Source organism: Astyanax mexicanus, chromosome 8 (genome assembly GCF_023375975.1).
Source record: "Astyanax mexicanus isolate ESR-SI-001 chromosome 8, AstMex3_surface, whole genome shotgun sequence".
NCBI lineage: Eukaryota > Metazoa > Chordata > Actinopteri > Characiformes > Acestrorhamphidae > Astyanax > Astyanax mexicanus.
The window spans coordinates 8,451,789-8,472,250 of NC_064415.1; the positions used below are offsets into that span (position 1 = coordinate 8,451,789).

The 20,462-nt window shown below is 40.1% G+C and overlaps 1 protein-coding gene and 1 long non-coding RNA gene across 2 annotated transcripts in view; one reads left to right on the forward strand and one right to left on the reverse strand.

The window, feature by feature from the left end:
- LOC125803805 (uncharacterized) overlaps positions 1–20,462 on the reverse strand; it is a 172,366-nt gene that overhangs the window by 59,925 nt on the left and 91,979 nt on the right. The gene's annotated exons all lie outside the window — the stretch shown is intronic.
- phlpp1 (PH domain and leucine rich repeat protein phosphatase 1) overlaps positions 63–20,462 on the forward strand; it is a 124,884-nt gene continuing 104,484 nt past the window's right edge. Inside the window, exon 1 of the mRNA XM_022678175.2 lies at positions 63–1,924. Coding sequence (XP_022533896.2) covers positions 352–1,924 — 1,573 coding nt within the window. The 5' untranslated portion in view covers positions 63–351. The remainder of the gene's footprint in view (positions 1,925–20,462) is intronic.

The following is a 20,462-nucleotide window of genomic DNA, read 5'->3' on the forward strand; positions in this document are numbered from 1 at the left end:
AGGCGCGAGTGTGCGCGGATTGGGACGCGCCCCGCTCTCTCCCTGGATGGAGAGTGTACTCTGTGGAGCGGCTCCGCCCCTCCGGTTGATCGCGCCGCTGCCCCGTTAAGTCTCCATGATTTGACAACAGCAGAAGTAGCCGAGGCCGTTTACCGCGGCGGGGAGGGAGCCGGGACGCGGCGGGACCTGGATGTGCAGCGACCTGCCTGGCGCCGCTCAGACGGCGGACTGCTCCTCCGGACAGCAGCGGTGCGCGTCCTGTAGCTGAGCGGGAGGCGGCGCGTCTACTTGTGGCGTTGTTGTGGCCGCTGCTGCCGCCGCCGCCGCTGTTTTTCTGCACGGCTGGCGGAGATGGAAAGTGCGCGGGCAGCATTCAGGCCGGCGGAGAGCGGCTCTAACACGGGAGGTTCGTGGAAACCCAGCAGTACTGAGATCAGCAAGCTGAAGAAGCCTGGAGGCCCGTCTGGAGCTTCTGGGGTGGACGACGGTGGGGGTGGTGGCGGTGTCAGTGGTGGTGGTGGCGGCGGCATTGCAAGTGCCAGCGCCAGTAACAGTGGAAGTACCAGTATCAGTACCAGTGCCAGTGGTGTGGAACCCAAACCCGAGATCTCCCGCATGGATGCCCTGAAGGGTGGCCAGCGCTCTCCATTATCAGAGCCCAACAGAACCACCATAAAAGCTGCCAAGAATGGCCGAGTGACTCCAAGTACTGGTACAAGTACCAGTACTAGTACCAGTACCGGCTCCAGTTCAAGTTCCCTTCTGCTCAAAAGGCGGCGACTCAAGAGAAATCTGTCCGCCGCTTCTGCTTCTGCCAAGCTGAGCTCAGCTGCTGTGCCCTCATCATCCTCCTCCTCGTCTTCCTCCTCATCTTCATCCTCCTCCTCCTTGCACACGCGCAGCCTGGACAGGAAGGCCCTGCTGAGGCACCGGCAGGCCGCAGTGGTCCAGCTCCAGGCCTCTGACCGGCAGTGGGTCCGAGCTGACCTCCACAGAGGTGCCATACACGTTCACGACAGGTCGTGGGACCGCTCAAGCCCTCGGCCTGTTCTGTGCACTTTGGAGACCACGGCGGGCGAGATCGCCCAGCGCCTTGGTCAAACCACCGGTGGCAAGGTAGGGTGTGTGGTTCGCGTTATAGGAAGTGGGCGGCCTCTCGCGGAAGGCCCTGACTTGGCCCCGGCTCGGTTTGAGCACCTGAGGCCGGAAAGTGACAGACAAAATGATAGACAAAATGACAGACTCAGACTTTTCTTGTTCGAGAAGGATGAAGGAAGTGGACGTTCTGACGACTTCAGCCTTTACTCTCCTGAGGTGTCCATCTCAGCCAGCCCCTTGACGCCGAACGGGAACAGCGAGGGGTCGGTGCAGAGCTTGGGGTCACGGCTGACCGAGCATAGAGACTCTTTAAGCGACGATATGATCCTGGGCACCGATGCGTCTGTACTCAGCCCACCGTTTGAGGGCCCGGATGCTTATGGAAGCTCCTCAGACGAGCTGGAGCTTGATGGCCCTGTACCTGGTGATGGCCCAGGTGGCCACCAGGTGACCCAAGAGTCGTCTGTTATAACAGACGGAACAGACATGAACGGGAACAGGCTGGAGCCTCTGAGCCCGGCACCTGTCACACCTGGCTCTAATCCGGGCTCTCCGGGTCACTCCCAGCACCTTTGTTTGCAGCCCGAGGCTCCGGAGAACCAGGAGGCCCAGGAGAACCAGGAGACCCAGGAGGCTGAGGGTCACGACACCTCGCCGGCGCTCTACGTGCAGCTTCATGGCGAGGCAGCCCGGCGTCTGGCACGAGATGAGAGGCCTCTGCAGATCCAGAACGACTTCCTCTTCAAACTGGGATTTAAGGACCCATGGAGGGTGCAGGAAGAGGGCATGAATACAGAGCTGGGATCACTGCTTCGCTTCTATGCAGGTAAAGAAAGCTGGAGGTCACTTTTGCTTTTAAATGTGAAAAGAAGTGCTTTTCTTGGGGGTCCCTGAGGATGAGGACGAATTAGGAGTAACCTGCTACTATACCTGAGCCTAGATAACAAGTGGGCCACTCAGAAATGTTTTTATACATGCAGGTCTTTGAAAAAGCAGGTAGTGGTGAAGCAAGGTGACTGTACTGGACTTTTGGTGCAGCCTTGAAGATGTTCCTTCACTCATCCAGGCCAGGCAGCTGGACATGACTTGACAGGAATTTACCTTGCTGTATCTGTAGTTTAACCTCAGTTTAACCTCAGTTCATCTTAATCAGGGGAAGCACCTTGGATCTGTGATGAAACAACGTCTTCCTGTTGCACCAGAAGTTCAGTGGGCATCTCAGTGAGAGTCTGTGTATGTAGGGCATTGGTGGTTGTTGTTAATGTGCTGATTGTGCTAGGGTCGCTTCAGGACCTCTATTCTGGCAGCCTGTACTGTAAACCACCTGCACTGCACATCCGATTCACCTCCACAACGACTTAAAGGGGAATTTCATCCATTATTCAGACTTTCTCCCTAATTAAAGCTTTACGATGTAAACAAACTCATCCTGAGCGCTTTAGTGTCAAACTCTCTGTTCTGGAGAAACTGGGAGATTTAGAATTGTGTAGAGTCAGACGAATCAGACGAATAAGAAACTGTGAAAATTATGTCTGATGCTTAAAATATTGTTTTAAAGTAGAATGTTATCATATTTTAACCTATATATGTGATTTATTATATTTTTTTAGTTAACTGTTTTTGTTTGGATGATATATTGTAATATACAACACTATTGTACTTTTACAAACTAATAATTTATTCCTCTAATTCAATAACATAGTAGCATAATAAGGGGAGTCCTTATTAATTGAGAATATTGAAACATTGGAATCACAATATGAGCAATATGAATTAATATCCTACACAAACAAAGCTTAAATCAAATGTAAGGAAACATACCAATCTTCTTTTTATATTAAGTATATTATGATGAATACAATATTAGAACAAGATGATAAATATGTATGATGGTATTAAGTATTGATCAGTGTTAATTCCACTGACTTTTTTATTTATGTATTTATGTATTTATTTATTTATTTATTTATTTATTTTCATTTGTATCTTTATTATTGACATGATTTGAATACATGTAAACACGTAAGTCCTTTAAAATATATTTATTTACAGGCATCTTCATCCTTTACAACTCTTAAAAAAAAAAAAAAAAAAAAAAAAAAAATATATATATATATATATATTTTTTAATTGAATGAATTTCCATCACTAGTGTTATTTAATATTTTTTGTTATATTATTACCTATTTCTCTAGCCAAAACACTGACTTTATATATTTATTTTGTTAATATCAAATAAATAAATAAACTAGGAATATAATAAAACTAAGTAAGTAATAAATAAAAAGTGGAATTCCCTTTTAAATATTATACGCCATTTAGCTGATGATCTTATCCAGAACATCTTACAAGGTTATTCCTATTAAACAGTTCTTGCCCAAGGACTGTTTGAACCCTCGTCTCCCACACAGTGCGGTATCTCACTGGCAGGTAGTGGTGTTATCCACTACACCACACACACCACACATCTGATAGTGCTTCACAGGTGCAAAAACAGAAATACGACAACAGAAATCCCCATTAAACTCCAGTACAGGTGGTTTACAGGGCTGTAGTATTAAATTCTGGAGTAATTTGTGTTAAATAAGGAGTCTGTGAATAGCTGTGTATCTGCTGCTGTGTTTATGAAGAGTTTCAGGCCAGAGACGGTCAGGGACAGGGACAGCAGGCGTCCCCCGTCCTGCAGGGTGTAGGGACAACACTGGAGCATCAGTCTGAGTGATGGTAAACACTGGCAGGTCTCAGGACGAGTGTGTTATCTGGGGGTAGAAGTGGATTTACCTGTTTCTGTCTGTTTAATTCCTCGTTCCATCGTTTTACAGTTACAGTAGATCCACATACACAGAACTGCTCACACAGGTGCTTCTACCTGAGCAGGAAGTCATGTGACCTGGCGTCTGAGCTCGTTGGTCTCGGCAATCCTGTGTCTGTGCTTTTTGTTTACTGGATACTTAATGTAGGGCATGTGATTGTGTGTGTGTGTGTAGAGAGTACCAGTCAAAAGTTTGGACACACCTTAAATTCAGTGGAAAATTTGAATATGTTTTATATTTTAGAATCTTGCTCATATAGAGACAGTTTTGCACATCTTTGCTTTAGATTTTCTCAGTCAGTTTTATGAGGTAGAATCACCTGGATTTCATGCTTTCAGTTAACAGCTGTGCTGAACTCATCAAGAGTTAAATACTATTTAGACCAGGGGTTGCCATATATCATCAATATAGCCATTTTTGTGTCCTGTGTAATGTCTTTTTTTAATCAGTTTAGTCAGTTTACTGCGTAATTTGAACACATAAACTGTACCTTACACTCTGTTAAAATTTATTAACGAATGGACCAATTAAACGTCTCTAAAATCATCTAAAATAAGCAAGTAAAATTGATTTCCGTTGAAAGGTTTTATCTCAACCTGTAAAGTTAACAGCTGTGCTGTACTCATCAAGAGTTAATTACTATTTGGACCAGGGGTTGCCATATAGCATCAATATAGACATTGTTTGTGTATTGTGTAAAGTCTTTTTTTTTTTTTTTTTTTTTTTTTAAGAGTTTTGACAGATTTCGACGTTATTTTAACACATAAACTCTCCCTTATACTGTGTTTAATTTTTTTTAATGAATGGACCAATTTAACGGCTCCAAAATCTAAAATCTAAAATAAGCAAGTAAAATAGATTTCTGTTGAAAGTTAAAAAGGTTTTGTCTCTCTTCTGTAAAGTTAACAGCTGTGCTAAATTTGTCAAGAGTTAATTACTTGAATTTCATGTCTCTTAATAAAGTGTTTGAGAGCATCAGTAATCAGTAAAGTAGTGAAGAGGTAGAGTTACAGGTGTACAGTGAATAGTGAATATTTGAGTAATGTTCTAATCCAGATTATGGTAATTAAATAAAGAAAAAAGATTAAAAAAAAACAAGAACTTTGAAAGTATCCTCAAGTGCAGTCACTGCAAAGACCATTAAAAATGTTATGATGATGAAACTGGCTCTCATCAGTCACAAAAATATTAGTTATTATTATTATTATTATTATTATTATTATTATTTAAAATATTATAGCGATATTATTGTGTGTATGATGCAATCTACTGTAGCTCACCCCTGGTTCCCGGCTCGGGGACGCCAGTGAAAGGCAATCTGAGCCGCAGTGAAAACCTCAGGCCTGCCTCTAATCCCGGCTCCTGCTCTGCGCCTCCATGTGCCGCCGTCTCGAGGGAGGCAGCATGCCGCGGCGCTCAGCTCCGTCTGTGATGTAACAATGGCACGTAAGCTGTTCTGAGAATGCTTTAGATTCCGGAATCACATTAGGAATTCTCCAATTACATGCTCTCCACATTAACACGACTCTGAAATCGGGTTTAAAAGTACTTTTTTAAAAAGAATTTGAATTTTTTATATCAAGCAATATTTTGGGGGACTTTTATATTCTATAACCTTTAACTCACAGTTTATAGGCCTTTAGATCAAGGGTTGCCATATAGCATCAATATAGCTATTTGTGTGTTAACTGTGTAATGTAAATTATTAGTTTACAACATAATTTTGACACATAAACTGTCCCTTATGCTGTGTTTGAATCTCTTAGAGAATTGTCCAATTGAATCGTTCCAAAATCATCTGAAATAAGCAAGTAAAATTGACTTCTGTTGAAAGTTAATTACTTGAATTTCTTGCCTCTTAATAAAGTGTTTGAGAGCATCAGTTGTAAAGTAGTGAAGAGGTAGAGTTACAGGTATACAGTGAATAGTGAATATTTGAGTAATGTTCTAATCCAGATTATGAGAAACAAGAACTACTCAACTAAATAAAGAAAAAAAAAAACTTTAATGAATCCCATCAAAAACGTTATGATGAAACTGGCTCTCATCAGGACCGCCCCAGGTGAGGAAGATCAAGGGTTACCTCTGTTTTTTTAGATCCAATTCCACTATCTGAATTTTGTTTCTAATTAAATGTTTATTGCTCATTTTGTGGCTGTAATTACATTATTACGCTATTATAGAATTATTCTAATAATGACATAAAAGGATCTTAATAATGGGGCACTAAACCGCCTGATTTGTCGCTGATTCCACTCTCAGCTGCAATTTGAAAAAGCCCAAACAAAATGTGAGGGGTAGTTTGTAGGCCCACTTGGGTGATGTATGGGTTTAGAGGTGGGGCAGGAGGGAGAGCCGATTGGCTGAGCTGCAGCAGCAGCAGTGGGCCTCTGATAGGGGTGAGACGTAGATGGTTAGATGTCAGCAGGGGGGGCGGTATTATTGATTGTTATTGATAGACTGATCCGCATATTGTGATGTGTCTGCGTACCAAAGTACACGGAAACATCATCCTCACCTATAGTACAGTTGAACTTGTGGGGACGCTGCAGAGGCAGAAATTACCATAATAAAATCATTTTTTAAAGGTTAGGAAATGTTTATTAAGATTTTAAGCAGGACTGGTTTGTTTCATTACTTAAAAGGAACATATTTCAGCTATTAATGGAAAAATATGTTATAGGGTTTAGTGACTCTTTTTATTTATTTTGATTATTATTTCTGGGACAATATATGGTCCAAATTAATATAGTTATTGTAAAGGGTATAACCTTTAATATCCTTATGGCCATAAGAAGGTGCTTCTTAAACGTCTGGTCCATTCACCACTACTTGAAAAGCAGGTTACCTTTGTTAAATGCGGCTTATAATAGGCATTAATATGCTCTTTTCCTCCTCCAGTGGTCAGTCGGTAGGCATTCGCTTCAGTTCCTCTCACTCTCTGAAGAGCGTAACTTGCAGATTAGCTTCATAGAAGGTTCTGAATAATTCATAATTACAGCATAGAAAGTCTTGACTGAATAATAAGCCTGGGGTTCAAGGGGTTCAGTGTGGCAGAGTACAGAAATCTGCAGCTACTGATGGTTGTGGTACTTTTTACATTTTCCATGTTGGAGCTGTAAAGGAGGAAGAGCATGTACTAAATCAAAGCTAGTCCAGTTTTTAAACACTGGAGAGAGTTGTCTGTTCTGCCATCTTCTCCTCAGATATGAAGCTCACACTGGTTGCCAGATTGAGAAAGCTAAATGTATAAGAAGCAGGGCAAGATGGGTGCCATTATGCCAGTTGTGGAGATCTGCGCAAGTGCAGCAGCCATAACAGGACGATAAATTATGTTTTTTTTTTTTGGTGCATTATTGAGCCAAACCCTACAAACTGTTCAGGATTTGTTTGTATTAGATTTCTTCAGTAATGTAAAATATGTTTCTTAAATGATAATCTGATTTTGGTTTCTCCTCGTGCAAACAGATAAGAAGCTGGTCTTGTTTCCAAGTTTAAAATGGCCTCAGAGTGAACTGACTAACTCTGTAAACTTATAAGCCTATCAGGACAGGGGCTAACCTGTTCAGGAGAAAATAGAAAATAGCAGCTCTGCCTCCGTCTTGTAGTCCTTCTGGCCTCTATATATCCATATTCCATATATGGATGTCCGTATTCACTGCAGTTTTGCTTAGTTGTCTCAGTTCATGGAGATTTTTTAGAAGGATGCTAAAGGTGCAACATGCTGAAAGTCACACTTTAAAGGGTTAAATGTGCTGGTCTTCATTTTTCCCACCTGTGCATGTATTCCTCATTAAGATTCTGATGTTTGACAGTGGAAAAAAAAAAGTGTGGTGTCATCCTCGCGCTACTCACGCTACAAGTCTAGACAGTGATTGTTGGTTGAAGAAGCAAACTAGAACGTAAATATTTAACCGTGCATCCGGACTGATGTAGTTCAGTTCAGAGTCCTGGACCTAAAATCAGACACATATTCTCACATTAAGAATACACACAAACACCCACTACTAGTAGTTCAAGTTGCATGGTTTATTTAACCCAAATGTCTCTTGTTCTCACTCAATATTGTTAAATTGTCAGTACAATACTGCAGAAAAAGAATAGAGGTGAATGTTGCGTGAAGCTGGATGTGTTATTTAACTGTATATCTTGAGCCCAAAGTCAGGGTCATGTAACTGGGTCATTCCCTTAGCCTGCTTAACCTTACATTATCAGACTAATTAAGAAATCCTGTGTTGTTGGAATTGTTGTAATTGTTTGTTGAAGTTGTAGAATTTCAAGTTAACTGGACAACTTAAGCCTGCAGTGAGATTGTTAAGGTATGGGAGCATTATTTTACTTTCCTTAGTCTTAAAAGTACCCAACTAACTGAGAAATACTCCCTTCTGGGACCTGTTGTTGTAGTTGTTCCCAGAATTCCCAATTGACTTGATAACTTTTTATTTTCATGACCATACGATTTTTAAAACATCAGTGCCGAAATCAACTAAAACTATTATAAAAATGTCTTATAGTAGGTCTTAAAAGTCTTATATTTAATAATAAAATGTCTGTCAGATCCTAAGAGCTCCATTATTTTAGACTTAAATTACTGAATTAACTCTGAGCTGATGTATTTATTAGATCAAAATAGATTGTCTCCGTCGATAAATGGAAACATAAAGATTTGTGGACCAAATTTCTATGACTTTTCCAAACCTTATCCAGGCCTGGAAATTGCTACTTTCAAACTCCATGACTTTTCCAGGTTTTTCATGACCGTATGAACTAGGAGTGTGCTATATCGTATCTTACACAAAAATATTGCCAATTTTTCTTAATATCCTGATCGAAATTATACCCTGAAATATTGTGTCCTATCACCCACCCCTAATTATCACATCAGGGTACTACTTTTTTTTTTTTGCTGTCTTTGGCAAAAGGAAAATTCTCACTGTTTTCATTTCCCATTATATATCTACTAGAGACAGATTATATCTGTCCAGTATCAATTATTTTACTTTAATCCTGGATATATGGAGATATTTGGAGTGCATTATTATTATTAGTATCATGACATTCTGGATCATTGACTTCTGTTACAAATCTCTTGTATTTGTTTATTCTTATATGTTTTTTTATATCTCAGTTAGGGGTGTGCCATATCATATTGTATAAAATAATAACAATTCTTATATATATTCTTATATATTCTCTAAATTTTTTTAATAAGTGTTTTTTTTTTTTTCATATTGCCAAGAATATCGTTATTGCGAAAATACCATGAAATATCGTGATATTATTTTAGGGCCATATCGCCCACCCCTAGTACGAACCCTGTATATCGTTCAAACAAAAATGGCTATTGTGACATGCCTACTTGAGGATGGAGTGAGGGTTGTCTAATGGGAATATTCCCATGCACACACACACACACACACATAGCCAGTAATTGACACACACACACACACACACACACACACACACACACACACACACACACAGCCTGTAGTTGCATGCATCGGCATTCAGTGCAGCCACAGTGGTTTATTTAATTCAAATCTCTCTCGTTCTCACTCACTTCACTTTTATTTCACTCTCTCTCTTTCTTCCTCCCTCTCTCACTCACACGCTCTCGCACACTTTCTCATCGGCCTCTCGTCGCGGGTAATAAAACATGGCAGCGTCCTCTGCTCCCACGGACGCGCATGACATGGCCACAAAGCCGACGCGGCCAACTTATGGTGCTTGGACCCCGGCCTTGTTCCGGATCTCGCTCCATTATCATCCGCCTGAAAGGCCTGAATGCTGTGTTGCTGGAATGGACGGAGGGGCCCGAACTGGGGTAGAAGAAGAAGAGGAGGAGGGGGGTTAAAGGCCGCCTCTCCGCTCCCAGCTCTCTCTGGTCATTCAGATGCAGTGTGGCCTTTCTGTTCTTGGCAAGCTTTCGGCTACTGTCTCACTGCCCGGCCTGTGCCAAGATCCATCGGCCCACCCCATCACACTAACAGAGAGAGAGATAGCTGCAGGAAGTGCTTTCATTCACTCAGCTGGGGAAAAGAGGGATGGTGAGAATACGGATGGGTTTTAGGGTAGGAGGAGTAGGAGGAGGAGGAGGGATGGAGGGGGTTTGGTTTGGAGGAGGATGAAGAGGAGGAGGAGGAAGAGGGATGGTAGCTCTGCTGTATTTGGCTGAGGGGGGTGTCCCGGCTTCTGCAGAGTGAGTGTGATATTTTGGGAGTACAGTGAAGGAAGATGGCATGTGTAAAAATGTGGTATATCACAAAACACCATGCACATAAATGCACATTAAATTTGCATGTGTTAAATAAGTACCTAACTCCTGAAAAACTGCAAATATTTGATATGCAAATATTTTAAGTTTATAATAAGCTAAAACCCTTTATAGGCTATTAGTTTAGATTTTTGACTAAGCATGTATGAACTGCATGTTTAACTGTTTGAGTGTATATGAGCTGCTTCATTAGCTTTATGACTAATTGTGCTGTTTGGCTGCTTGTGAACCTGTTTGGCTAACCTGTTAGTTTAGCTGCTTGGCTAAGCGGTTAGTTTAACTGTTTAGCAAGATTAGCTGTGTATACAAATGGCAAGTTTAGCTACTTGGCTAAACTGCTATTTTAGCTCTTTGGCTAAGCTGCTAGTTTAACTAGCTAAGAGCTTAGCTATTTTGTACGTTTATCTATTTGACAAAGTGTAAATAAGTCGTAATTTGGCTGTTTGGTTAACTGTATATAAACTGTCGATATAGCTAGCTGTGTGGCTAAAATGCTAGTTTAGCTATTTGGCTAAGCTGCTATTTTAGCTGTTTGGCTAAGCTGCTAGTGTAGCTGTTTAGCAAGTTTAGCTGTTTGGCTAAGTGTATACTAATGGCAAGTTTAGTTATTTGGCCGACCTGTTAGTTTAGCTGTTTAGCTAAGATCTGAGCTGTTTTAGCAAGATTGTCTTTTTGGCTAAGTGTAAATAAGTGTTAATTTGGCTGTTTGGCTAACTGTATGTAAACTGCTAATGTAGCTAGCTTTTTGGCTATACTGCTAGTTTAGTTATTCTGCTATTCAGCTGTTTGGCTAAGTTTATATAAATTGCTATATTGGCTGTATTGCTATTTTACTTGTTTGGCTGAGTGTATATAAGCTTCTAATTAAGCTACTTGTCTACAAGTTTAGCTAGCTTTGGTAAAATTAACATACATTATTTTTATTTTCTGCCTATGTTCATTTAAGTTAACTGTAGGGTAGGTCATGCGATTTCAAATAATAAATAAAATAGGGAAATTATAGATGCGTCCAGATTTCTGATTGGTGTCCAGATAGGCCATTTAGATATGCCTGAGGAAGCTCTTCAAAAGCTCATCAGTAGAAGATCAACAATGGAGTGATTTCAGGCCCAAATGAGTGTCTGTTCTTGCTCTTTGATGCTGCACCGGTTCACATTGACCCAGTTTCCTTAACTGTATTAGCCTCTTGCTTCTTGTGTTTATTTTTGGATATTTCACAATAAGCAGGCTAACCGTATTCCATATTCTGCGCTGGTGAGTCCGCAGCTAGGGCGTGTTTCTTCTGACTTCTTCCGACAGCATTTTTCTTCATTTGTAGCAAAGTATTGGTGATATATTTAGGCCACATCACCCCACCCTTTACAGCTTCCTCAGCTCTAACCTCAGAAACGTGTTGTGTATCTAGGCTGCCTGTGGCTGCACTGGGTGCTGAAGTTGTAGCCTTGATATTCCCTGAATTAATAGATCCACTGCTGTAGAACAAACCCTCCCTCTTGAGGGATATTGATCGCTTTTCCTGAGCGAAAAACATGGTAGGGGTTTGAGTTTCAGTAGGCAAGTCAGAAAGGTCATTTAAGGTCGGCTGAAATTTAGGTATGGTGTGGGACCATCACAAATATCCAAGTACTGTTCTAAAGGAATAGTTTCTATAGTCAACAATCATATATCAACTTTTTTTTTTTTTTTTTGCTGTACTTTGGTTGCCATGAACCTCTTCCCAAATATAAGAGGAGTTTCCTCACTTTTGTAAAATGTAGTGTCTAAACCAGGGGTGTCCAAACTTTTTTTGTTGGGGGCCAGAAGGAGAAATATATTTGAAGTCACGGGCCACAGACTCTGTAATAAAACAAATAATGAATTATACCACTTTAAATAATACTTTTTCCTGATTACTTTCATTTACACACCATTTTACTTGACTTACTATCTTTATCTTTGACAGTGTTGTGTAAACTAAGCTTTTTCAAATTTATGTTTAATTTCATGATGTCTCTTAATATTAAACTCCTTAATTACGGCAACTTTTAGACTCATTTGGCCCGTTTTTCTGCGGTTAAACTGCGCACCCTCTCCGCTTTTAGACTCTTTGGCCCCGTTTTTTAGCGCTAGAAACGCGCACTCTCTCCGCTTTTAGACTCTTTGGCCTGTTTTTCTGTGCTAGAAATGCGCACTCTCTCCGCTTTTAGACTCTTTGGCCTGTTTTTCTGCGCTAGAAGCGCGCACCCTCTCTGCTTTTAGACTCTTTGGCCTGTTTTTCTGCGCTAGAAATGCACACTCTTTCGGCTTTTAGACTCTTTGCCCCGTTTCTGACAGCTAGCGTTCAATCTTTGAATCTCACATTATAAAAACCTGCTTAACAGTGGGCCAACTTTCATTCTATTTCTAAAATACCTCGCGGACTGCTCCAAAAAAGGGCCGTAGTTTGGACACCCCTGGTCTAAACATTGTTGACGCTTCAGAAGTGTACCATTCACATGCCCATACTGTATGAAGCTAATTTACTTATATCCCTCTATTTAGTATCAATACATTTGCATAAAAAAAAATTAACTTAATATTTATATATACAAAGGACTACAGTGACATACCAAACATCATGGGATGTAACTTAAATAAATGTAACTTAAGTATTAAGTATATAATTCATCCTTCAGGACATGCCTTATTAACACCCACATTTGTTTAAGTTGCAAGGTGGTTGTGTTGGCATAGTGGTTGGTGTGGCGCAGTGGATAACAACACTCCCTGTGAGCCAGTGTGCTACCACATCATGCGGGAGACAACCCCTATAAGAGACCTTGGGCAAGACACCTAACACTACGTTGGTCCATCTCTGTAATAGGAATAACATTGTAAGTTGCTCTGGAAAAGTGTGTCAGCTAAATGTCATAAATGTAAATGTGAGGTGTTCTCTTGTGAGCGAGGTTGAACTCTGACCAGCATGCTCATGGCAAGTCACCATCCTTACCATGGTAATAATGCCTTTTATGATTTAGTCCCATTATCCATGTTAGTAACTTCTATGAGCTGTTTGGATAGCTCCCTATATTGTGACGTCACAAGTTAACCTGCATACAACCACCCTGGCACCACCCCTCACCCGTCAACACCCACCACTAGATCCTAGATCAGTTGAAGATCTGGCAGTTCGGTTTGCTAGTTGAGCTTGTGCTTCGTCTGAGGGAGGGATCTATACCTACTGATTAGAGAGATGTTAGTACCTTCAAATAATGAGTTTTGTGCTTCACAGTTTTGCAAAGACTAGCTTGTTTAGCACAAGCTAACATTAATGTGTGGTACGCTTAGCATAAACATAGCCTGTCCAGCAACAGCTTATTTGCATAAAAGTTACGGAGCCCTTAATTTTAGGTGTTGTCTTGTGAGTGAGGCTGAACTCTGACCAGCATGCTCATGGCAAGGTGACAAGAATTAAGGGAGTTAGAGTGAGGCTTGATAGTGGGTACCAGAAGAATGGGTAGAAGGCATTACGACCCACAGTGGATAGAGTAGGGGTTGGCAAATGCATTTCCTGTTTCCCCACCCACATAAAGCATCAAAAAGTCTTAAAGGCTCTATAAAAAACAGCGTATTTATTTTCTAGTGAGTTGGAAGAAGGTTATTTTAAAAATTAAGTTTTTATGGTACACAGTATTTAAGTCAAGGAACAATGGTACTGCTATACAAAGTTCCTGATATAAAGCTCATTAACGAATTTATCTAATACCATACCGTGTATGCCCTGTTTCTTCTATGTTCTCTGCTACTAATCTTCCCCATAAAGGGATGTGTAAGGATTACACTGTGATTAGAGCTGGATAAAGTGATAAAATGGCATTAAAAACAGCATTTGCTGCGTTCCAAGGCCGTTATCTTCATTCTGTGTTGTATCTGAAGCGTAGAGAAGGCAGTAAACTGAAGTTCTGTAAAGCATACTAACTACTCGTTTGTCTCGCTGAAGTCACATGACTTATCTCTGCTGCCGCCCTTAATCGTAAGGCAGGCTGGAGAGGCTTACTGATGCCCTCAGGAGTCGACAGTAATGCAGAATGCACATGCAGGAGCGAAAGCTTATCCACTGCTAAAGACAATTCATGCCATGAGTCAAAACCTGATCTGGAGAACCACAGACTGCACTTTGCTGACTGTAGTTTGCTCAGCAGAAGGATGCTCTGTGTTACGTTACACTTTTAGTGTCGGAATCACTTTATCAGCCAAGGGCGTCTACGGGTACCTGGCACTTGCCTCGGTGCCTTGGTGCCTTAGTGCTTTGATACAGTTGATAGAGACAGCATATGTATATACATTATAAAATAGAGACTGTAAATACAACCAAAAAAGACACAAAATGTAACATACTACATACTACACTGACATGCTAAAAAGTATTGTGTCCCATGACTTCTGTCATGTCCCTTTGTCCCTTAGAAGCTAAAGAATGATGCACCATCCTGAGGTATGTGTGTCCTGAAAGATGTTCTGAGAGATGTCCTGCGCTGAATATCGAATATCGTTTTAAGTCTGTTAGCATGGGCAGTTCTACCCAGATGCCACCAGTCACCATAATTACCATGGTAATAATGCCTTTTATGATTTAGTCCCATTATCCATGTTAGTACCTTCTATGAGCTGCTTGGATAGCTCCCTATATTATGATGTCACAATAAGTTAATCTGCGTACAACCACCCTGGCACCACCCCTCACCCGTCAACACCCACCACTAGATCCTAAATCACTTGAAGATCTGGCAGTTCGGTTTGCTAGTTGAGCCAGTGCTTCGTCTGAGGGAGGGATCTATACCTACTGATTACTGAGATGATGAATTTTGTGCTTCTATCACAGTTTGGCATCAACTAGCTTGTTTAGCACAAGCTAACATTAATGTGTGGTATGCTTAGCATAAACATAGCATGTCCAGCAACAGCTCATTTGCATAAAAGTGACGGAGCCCTTAAATGGCTCATTCTAAAAGGGGACTGAAACTGACTATAATAGAGCTGGTGATATATTTATCTTTATGTGAGAGTGAGTTTGTGTAAAGAGCGTCACAAACGTGTTTTACTATAGCCCATAGAATTATTCTAACTTGTGTAAAACAGGTATAATTTGTCACTTTTAATCTATGAAGGTACAGCTTAGAAGAAATGGAGATATATAAAGTAGTAATTCGTAAAGTTTGAACTGTTTTAGGTGTCAAACCATTACTTTTGTGTACCAACACACTTTTAACTGTTATTGGAAGAAAGTTTCCATCTCTGAGGTGCTGGTTTGTTTTGCCTCTTCAGTTTCTATACTGCAGTTTAGTTTAGGGTTAAACACTGTGGCGTATGGGACAACAGTCTGTGTTGGGTCTGTATACACACAGTTTAGGTGCAGTATAAGCTCTCTGTAGAGAGGATCTATCATTATATTAGCAGATAAACAGACATGAACCTAGACATGAGTTAGAGGGGTATTTTTATTTTTATTTTATTTTTTTTTAAAGGAGAACCCCTGTGTGAAATTGACTTTGGGTGTAGTAAAATATAATAAAGAGTACTAACCTTTGTTAAATAGCCCACTTCTGTTTTCCCACAGCTTTTCGAGATCCAGCCATTTTGTGCAGTTTATCCAAACAGGCTAGAATGGGTTTTAACAGGGCATGTTTTGACCCTGTAGACAAATCAAAGTAGCTTTAAATGTCATTGGTAGAATTTGAAATACACAAGGCTGCAACATTATGTGCTAGTCACTCTACTGATCATGTCTGGAGCTACTTTGTGCCTGAAAAAAAGTGTAAAAAGCAATTTATCTGCAGGGGAAAAAAATATGCCCCATTAAAACCCATTCTAGCCTGTTTGGACAAACAGAATAAAAGTACTGGATCTCAGAAAGCTGCGGGAGAGCGGAGGTGGGCTGTTCAACAAAGCTTAGTACTCTTCATCATGTTTTACTACACCCAAAGTCAATTTCACACAGAAGTTCTCCTTTAATACCCTTGACTTACAAAGAAATGATGAGTCCTTAAAACTTTGGTCCCTAGTGTTTTTGCTTTGCTTTTTGTTTGTGTAATTTATTTTTTATTTTTTACAAACCTTTAACATTATATAAAGGTTATTTAACATTTTTTTTACCGTCTTTCATGGCAAATCCAGGCAAAATATGTTTTACTTTATATTTATCAGGTTATCATTGTAAGCATTGTTAGCATCGTTAGTGATACCAGTTGATCATGTATTATTGCTGTATTTTTTTATCATGCAAACGTGTCCAGATAGAAGTTGGGCAGTACTGTGTGTATGGCTGATTTAATGAGCCAACTATTTTTTTTCCCTACATCCTCAGAAAGCTCTTTGCCATGAGGTGCCATTTTGAATATCCAATGCCAGTATGAGAGAATTGTACCCAAAACACCAAATTTGACCTTCTTGCTACCCTTTCACATTTGAGACCTTGTGATCCTATTGAGTCACATGAGACAGGAAAGGGAAAATGGCTGCTTGGGCACAATTTGCTTATAGAGATAATGAAAAAATGTAAGGGAAGTACTCACTTTTGTAAGATACAGTAGATTTAAAAGATATAACTGTAGAAATAAACTGTATAATACTGCTACTTTTACTACTGTGGATGTGTGGTGTAGTCATCATGTATTTAGAGCTCGATGTGAAATTTTTGGACCTTTTTGGAACTAAAAAATATAAAAACATTCAAATGGAATGCAGCATAATAGAGTTAGCAGTGTAGGCTAATTCCATTCACATTCTGTTGCTTTGTTTTTGGTATGCAAAAGGAATGCTATCTTAAAATCTCTTTTGTTCACAGTTTCTGCTAAGATAAAACGCAGGAATCAGAGTGATGGCATGTCGTTAGCATGACTGTTACCCGTGCAGTGAAGCACAGATGTTGACGTTAGCTTAGCATGTAGCTTCCCATTTATTTAATGACACTTGAGTTTGATCATTTGAACACTCAGCAGTGCTGAGTCACTGTGGAAGTGGTGTTTTTTTTTTTCCTGCATTACTGTCGTTATATGAGCTCTCGCGTGTCTCGTGAGTCAGAGAGCGTGCTGGAGGCTAGCGCTAGCCGGCAGCGACTAGCGTGGTTGCGCTGCTGCTGCTTCCATGTGACTCAGATTAACAACAGGTCACTTGAGCTTGGCCTCGCAGCCTGTCAGTCGGCTTTCTCTTTCTTTAGACGCTGACGGAGAAAGTGTGTCAGCCTATCTCTCTCCCTCTATTTCTCGTTCTCTATTTCTCTCACTCTATATCTCTATTTTCCTATCTCACTCTTTATTCTCTGTTTTTCTTTTTCATCCCCTATTTCTCTCTGACTGTAACTCTATATCTCTCTCTCCCTCTATTTTTCTATTTCTATCTCTTGCTGTATATCTCGCTGTTTTTCTCTCACTCTGGAACTCTAGATCTTTCTCCCTCTATTTCTCTATTTCTATCTCTTTTTTCCTATTCATATTTCTTCTATTTCTTTCTCTTTCACTCTAATTCTCTATTTTTCTTTTTCATTTTAGTTTCTCTCAATTCTAGATCTCTCTTTTACTCTCTAATCTCTTTTTTTCTCTTTTTGTCTCTTACTCTGTTTTTCCTTCTCTCTGTTTCTCTGTATTTTGCTAGTTCTCTCTCTTACTTTATAACTCGATCTCTTTCACTTTTGCTCTCTCTTGCTTTATATCTCTATTTCTCTCTCGCTCTGTCTCTCTCTCTCTCTCTCTCGCTCTATATACCTCAATTTTTCTCTTTCACTCTGTAATTCTCTATTTTTCTTTTTTTGTTCTCTATCTCTCAATTCTAGGTCTGTTTCTTTATTTCTCTATTTATTTCTTAGCCTATATCTCTCCGTTTATCTCTCGTTCACTCTATATTTCTCTTTTCTCTCAATCGTTTTGTTTTTGTCTTTTTCTGTATTTTATCTTTTCATTTCTCTATTTCACTCTATATATCTCTCTTTTTCTCACTCTATAGCGCTCACTTTCATTCTCTTTATCTATCTGTCTTTTTCTAACTCTATAACTATATAACTCTATAACTCTCTCTCGCTCTATATCTCTCTAATTCTCTTACTCTATATTTTTCTATTTCTTTATCTCACTCTAAAACTCTCTTTCACTCTATTTCTTTTTCTGTCTATATCTCTTTTTTGTCTTTTTGTCTGTTTTTCTTTCTCTCTGTTTCTCTATATATATCGCTAGTTCTCTCTCTTACTTTATAACTCTCTCTATTTCTCCCTCTTACTTTCTCAATTTAATTTTTTCTCTCTCTTGCTCTATATCTCTATTTCTCTCTCGCTCTGTCTCTCTTTGTCTCTCGCTCTATATCTTTATCTATTTCTCTCGCTTTGTATCTCTCTATTTCTTTCTTGCTTTGGCTTTATTTCCCTCTATTTCTCTATATCTCTCTTTCTGTCTCTCGCTCTATATCTCTATTCAATAATATATCTCTCACTCCATAATCTCTCTATTTCTCTCTTCTCTCTGATCTGATCTCTGGTGTCTTTCTACACAAGGAACCGGAAATCCCCCCATCTCCTCCCTCCCCCGAGGCATGTGAGGAATGTACGCTGGCTCCTTCAGAATTCCAGGCATGCCTGGCTGTGAGAGAGCCGGGTGGGAGGGAGATATACAGCAGCACTGGATTAAAGACAGGACCGCAGTGCCGGCTCCGGGGGCAGTGATACCGGCCGCCCTGCTGCTCCAGCGGGTCAACTGCAGTTCAGACCAGCCGGCTACACCCATATATACCAGCCTGCTGAAGCTGCAAACCACCACTGATAAGACTACAGTATTAGACTGCAGTAATGTTGCATTCTACTGCTGTCAGTAGACCCGTTTTTGCTGAGGCGATATATATATATATATATACAGTACAGGACAAAAGTTTGGACACACCTTCTCATTCAATACGTTTTCTTTATTTTCATGACTATTTACATTGTAGATTCTCACTGAAGCATCAAAACTATGAATGAACACATGTGGAGTTTTATGTACTTAACAAATATAACAATGTTATATTCTACTTTCTTCAAAACAGCCATCCTTTGCTCTGATTACTGCTTTGCACACTCTTGGCATCATTCTCTCAATGAGCTTCTCAAAGAGGTGGCCAACTGAAATGAAAAGTTTTCCAACAGGCTTGAAGGAAGGAGTTCCCTGAGGTGTTTATTAGCACTTGTTGCTCCTTTGCCTGTGGAGGTCGGGTCATTTTATATTAAGTACATAAAACTCCACATGTGTTCATTCATAGTTTTGATGCTTCAGTGAGAATCTACAATGTAAATAGTCATGAAAATAAAGAATACGCATTGAAAAAGAGAAGGTGTGTCCAAACTTTTGACCTTTACTGTATATTGTCACAGAACTTGATTGCAAGAAAATATGATTGTCTTATCTTTAGGGCTGGACCCGAATATTCGGGTATTCGGATATTCGTTCGTTGAGTAGGTATTCGGTTTTTAATTTTGGTATTCGGATATTCGTTTTTTTTCTCCTTTCCAGAGTTCCACCTCACTCTAACCACTTCTGTTCTCGCGGGTCCCGTCAGAATATCTTGCGCGTGGGACAGAACTGAACTGTTATTGGCTGGAGCGGGAGTTTAATCCAGACGATGCGGGAGCAAATTAATAAATAGTTAAGAAAACTGTAATAATTGTAAAAAAAAAAAAACCTAAAGAAAACTCTCAACGCGCAGGATGGACCGACACACACACGCACACACCGATGGTGTTTGGACTGGGGTAAGGAACGGGACCACACTATTCAGCGCTGCTGTTTTAATAAATATATAAGTAAATTTGAAGCATTAAATGTAGTTTATTTAATTTATATTAGGAACGTGGGGCGGGAGCGGCAGAAATGTGTATGTGGCGGGCGGGCGCGGGATTAAAAGAAGCAATTTTTTTGCGGCGCGGTAACGAGACAGAAACGCGGGAGCGTGGAAGAGTGGGTTTAAAAATCAGTCTCGCGCAGACATGATAAAAAAAATGCAGGCTCTTCGAAACTGATTTATATAATAAAACGTAAGGGGTAATGTGGCAACAGTAGGGGCTAAATCGGTTACAAAAGCCTGGCCTACAAAAATGATGTCTGAACGAATTTCCTCTTATCTAATATAATTTAAAATGGTTTAAAAATACAAAATAATTTCTAAGCAAACGAAATATTTAATATTGAGCTTATAGCCCAAGTGCAAAAATACAAAATCAGTAATACGGCTATGCCCTGCACAATCCTTTAACCGAAATAGACCAAGTACAGTTTACAATGACTGTCCTCTAATATAATCAA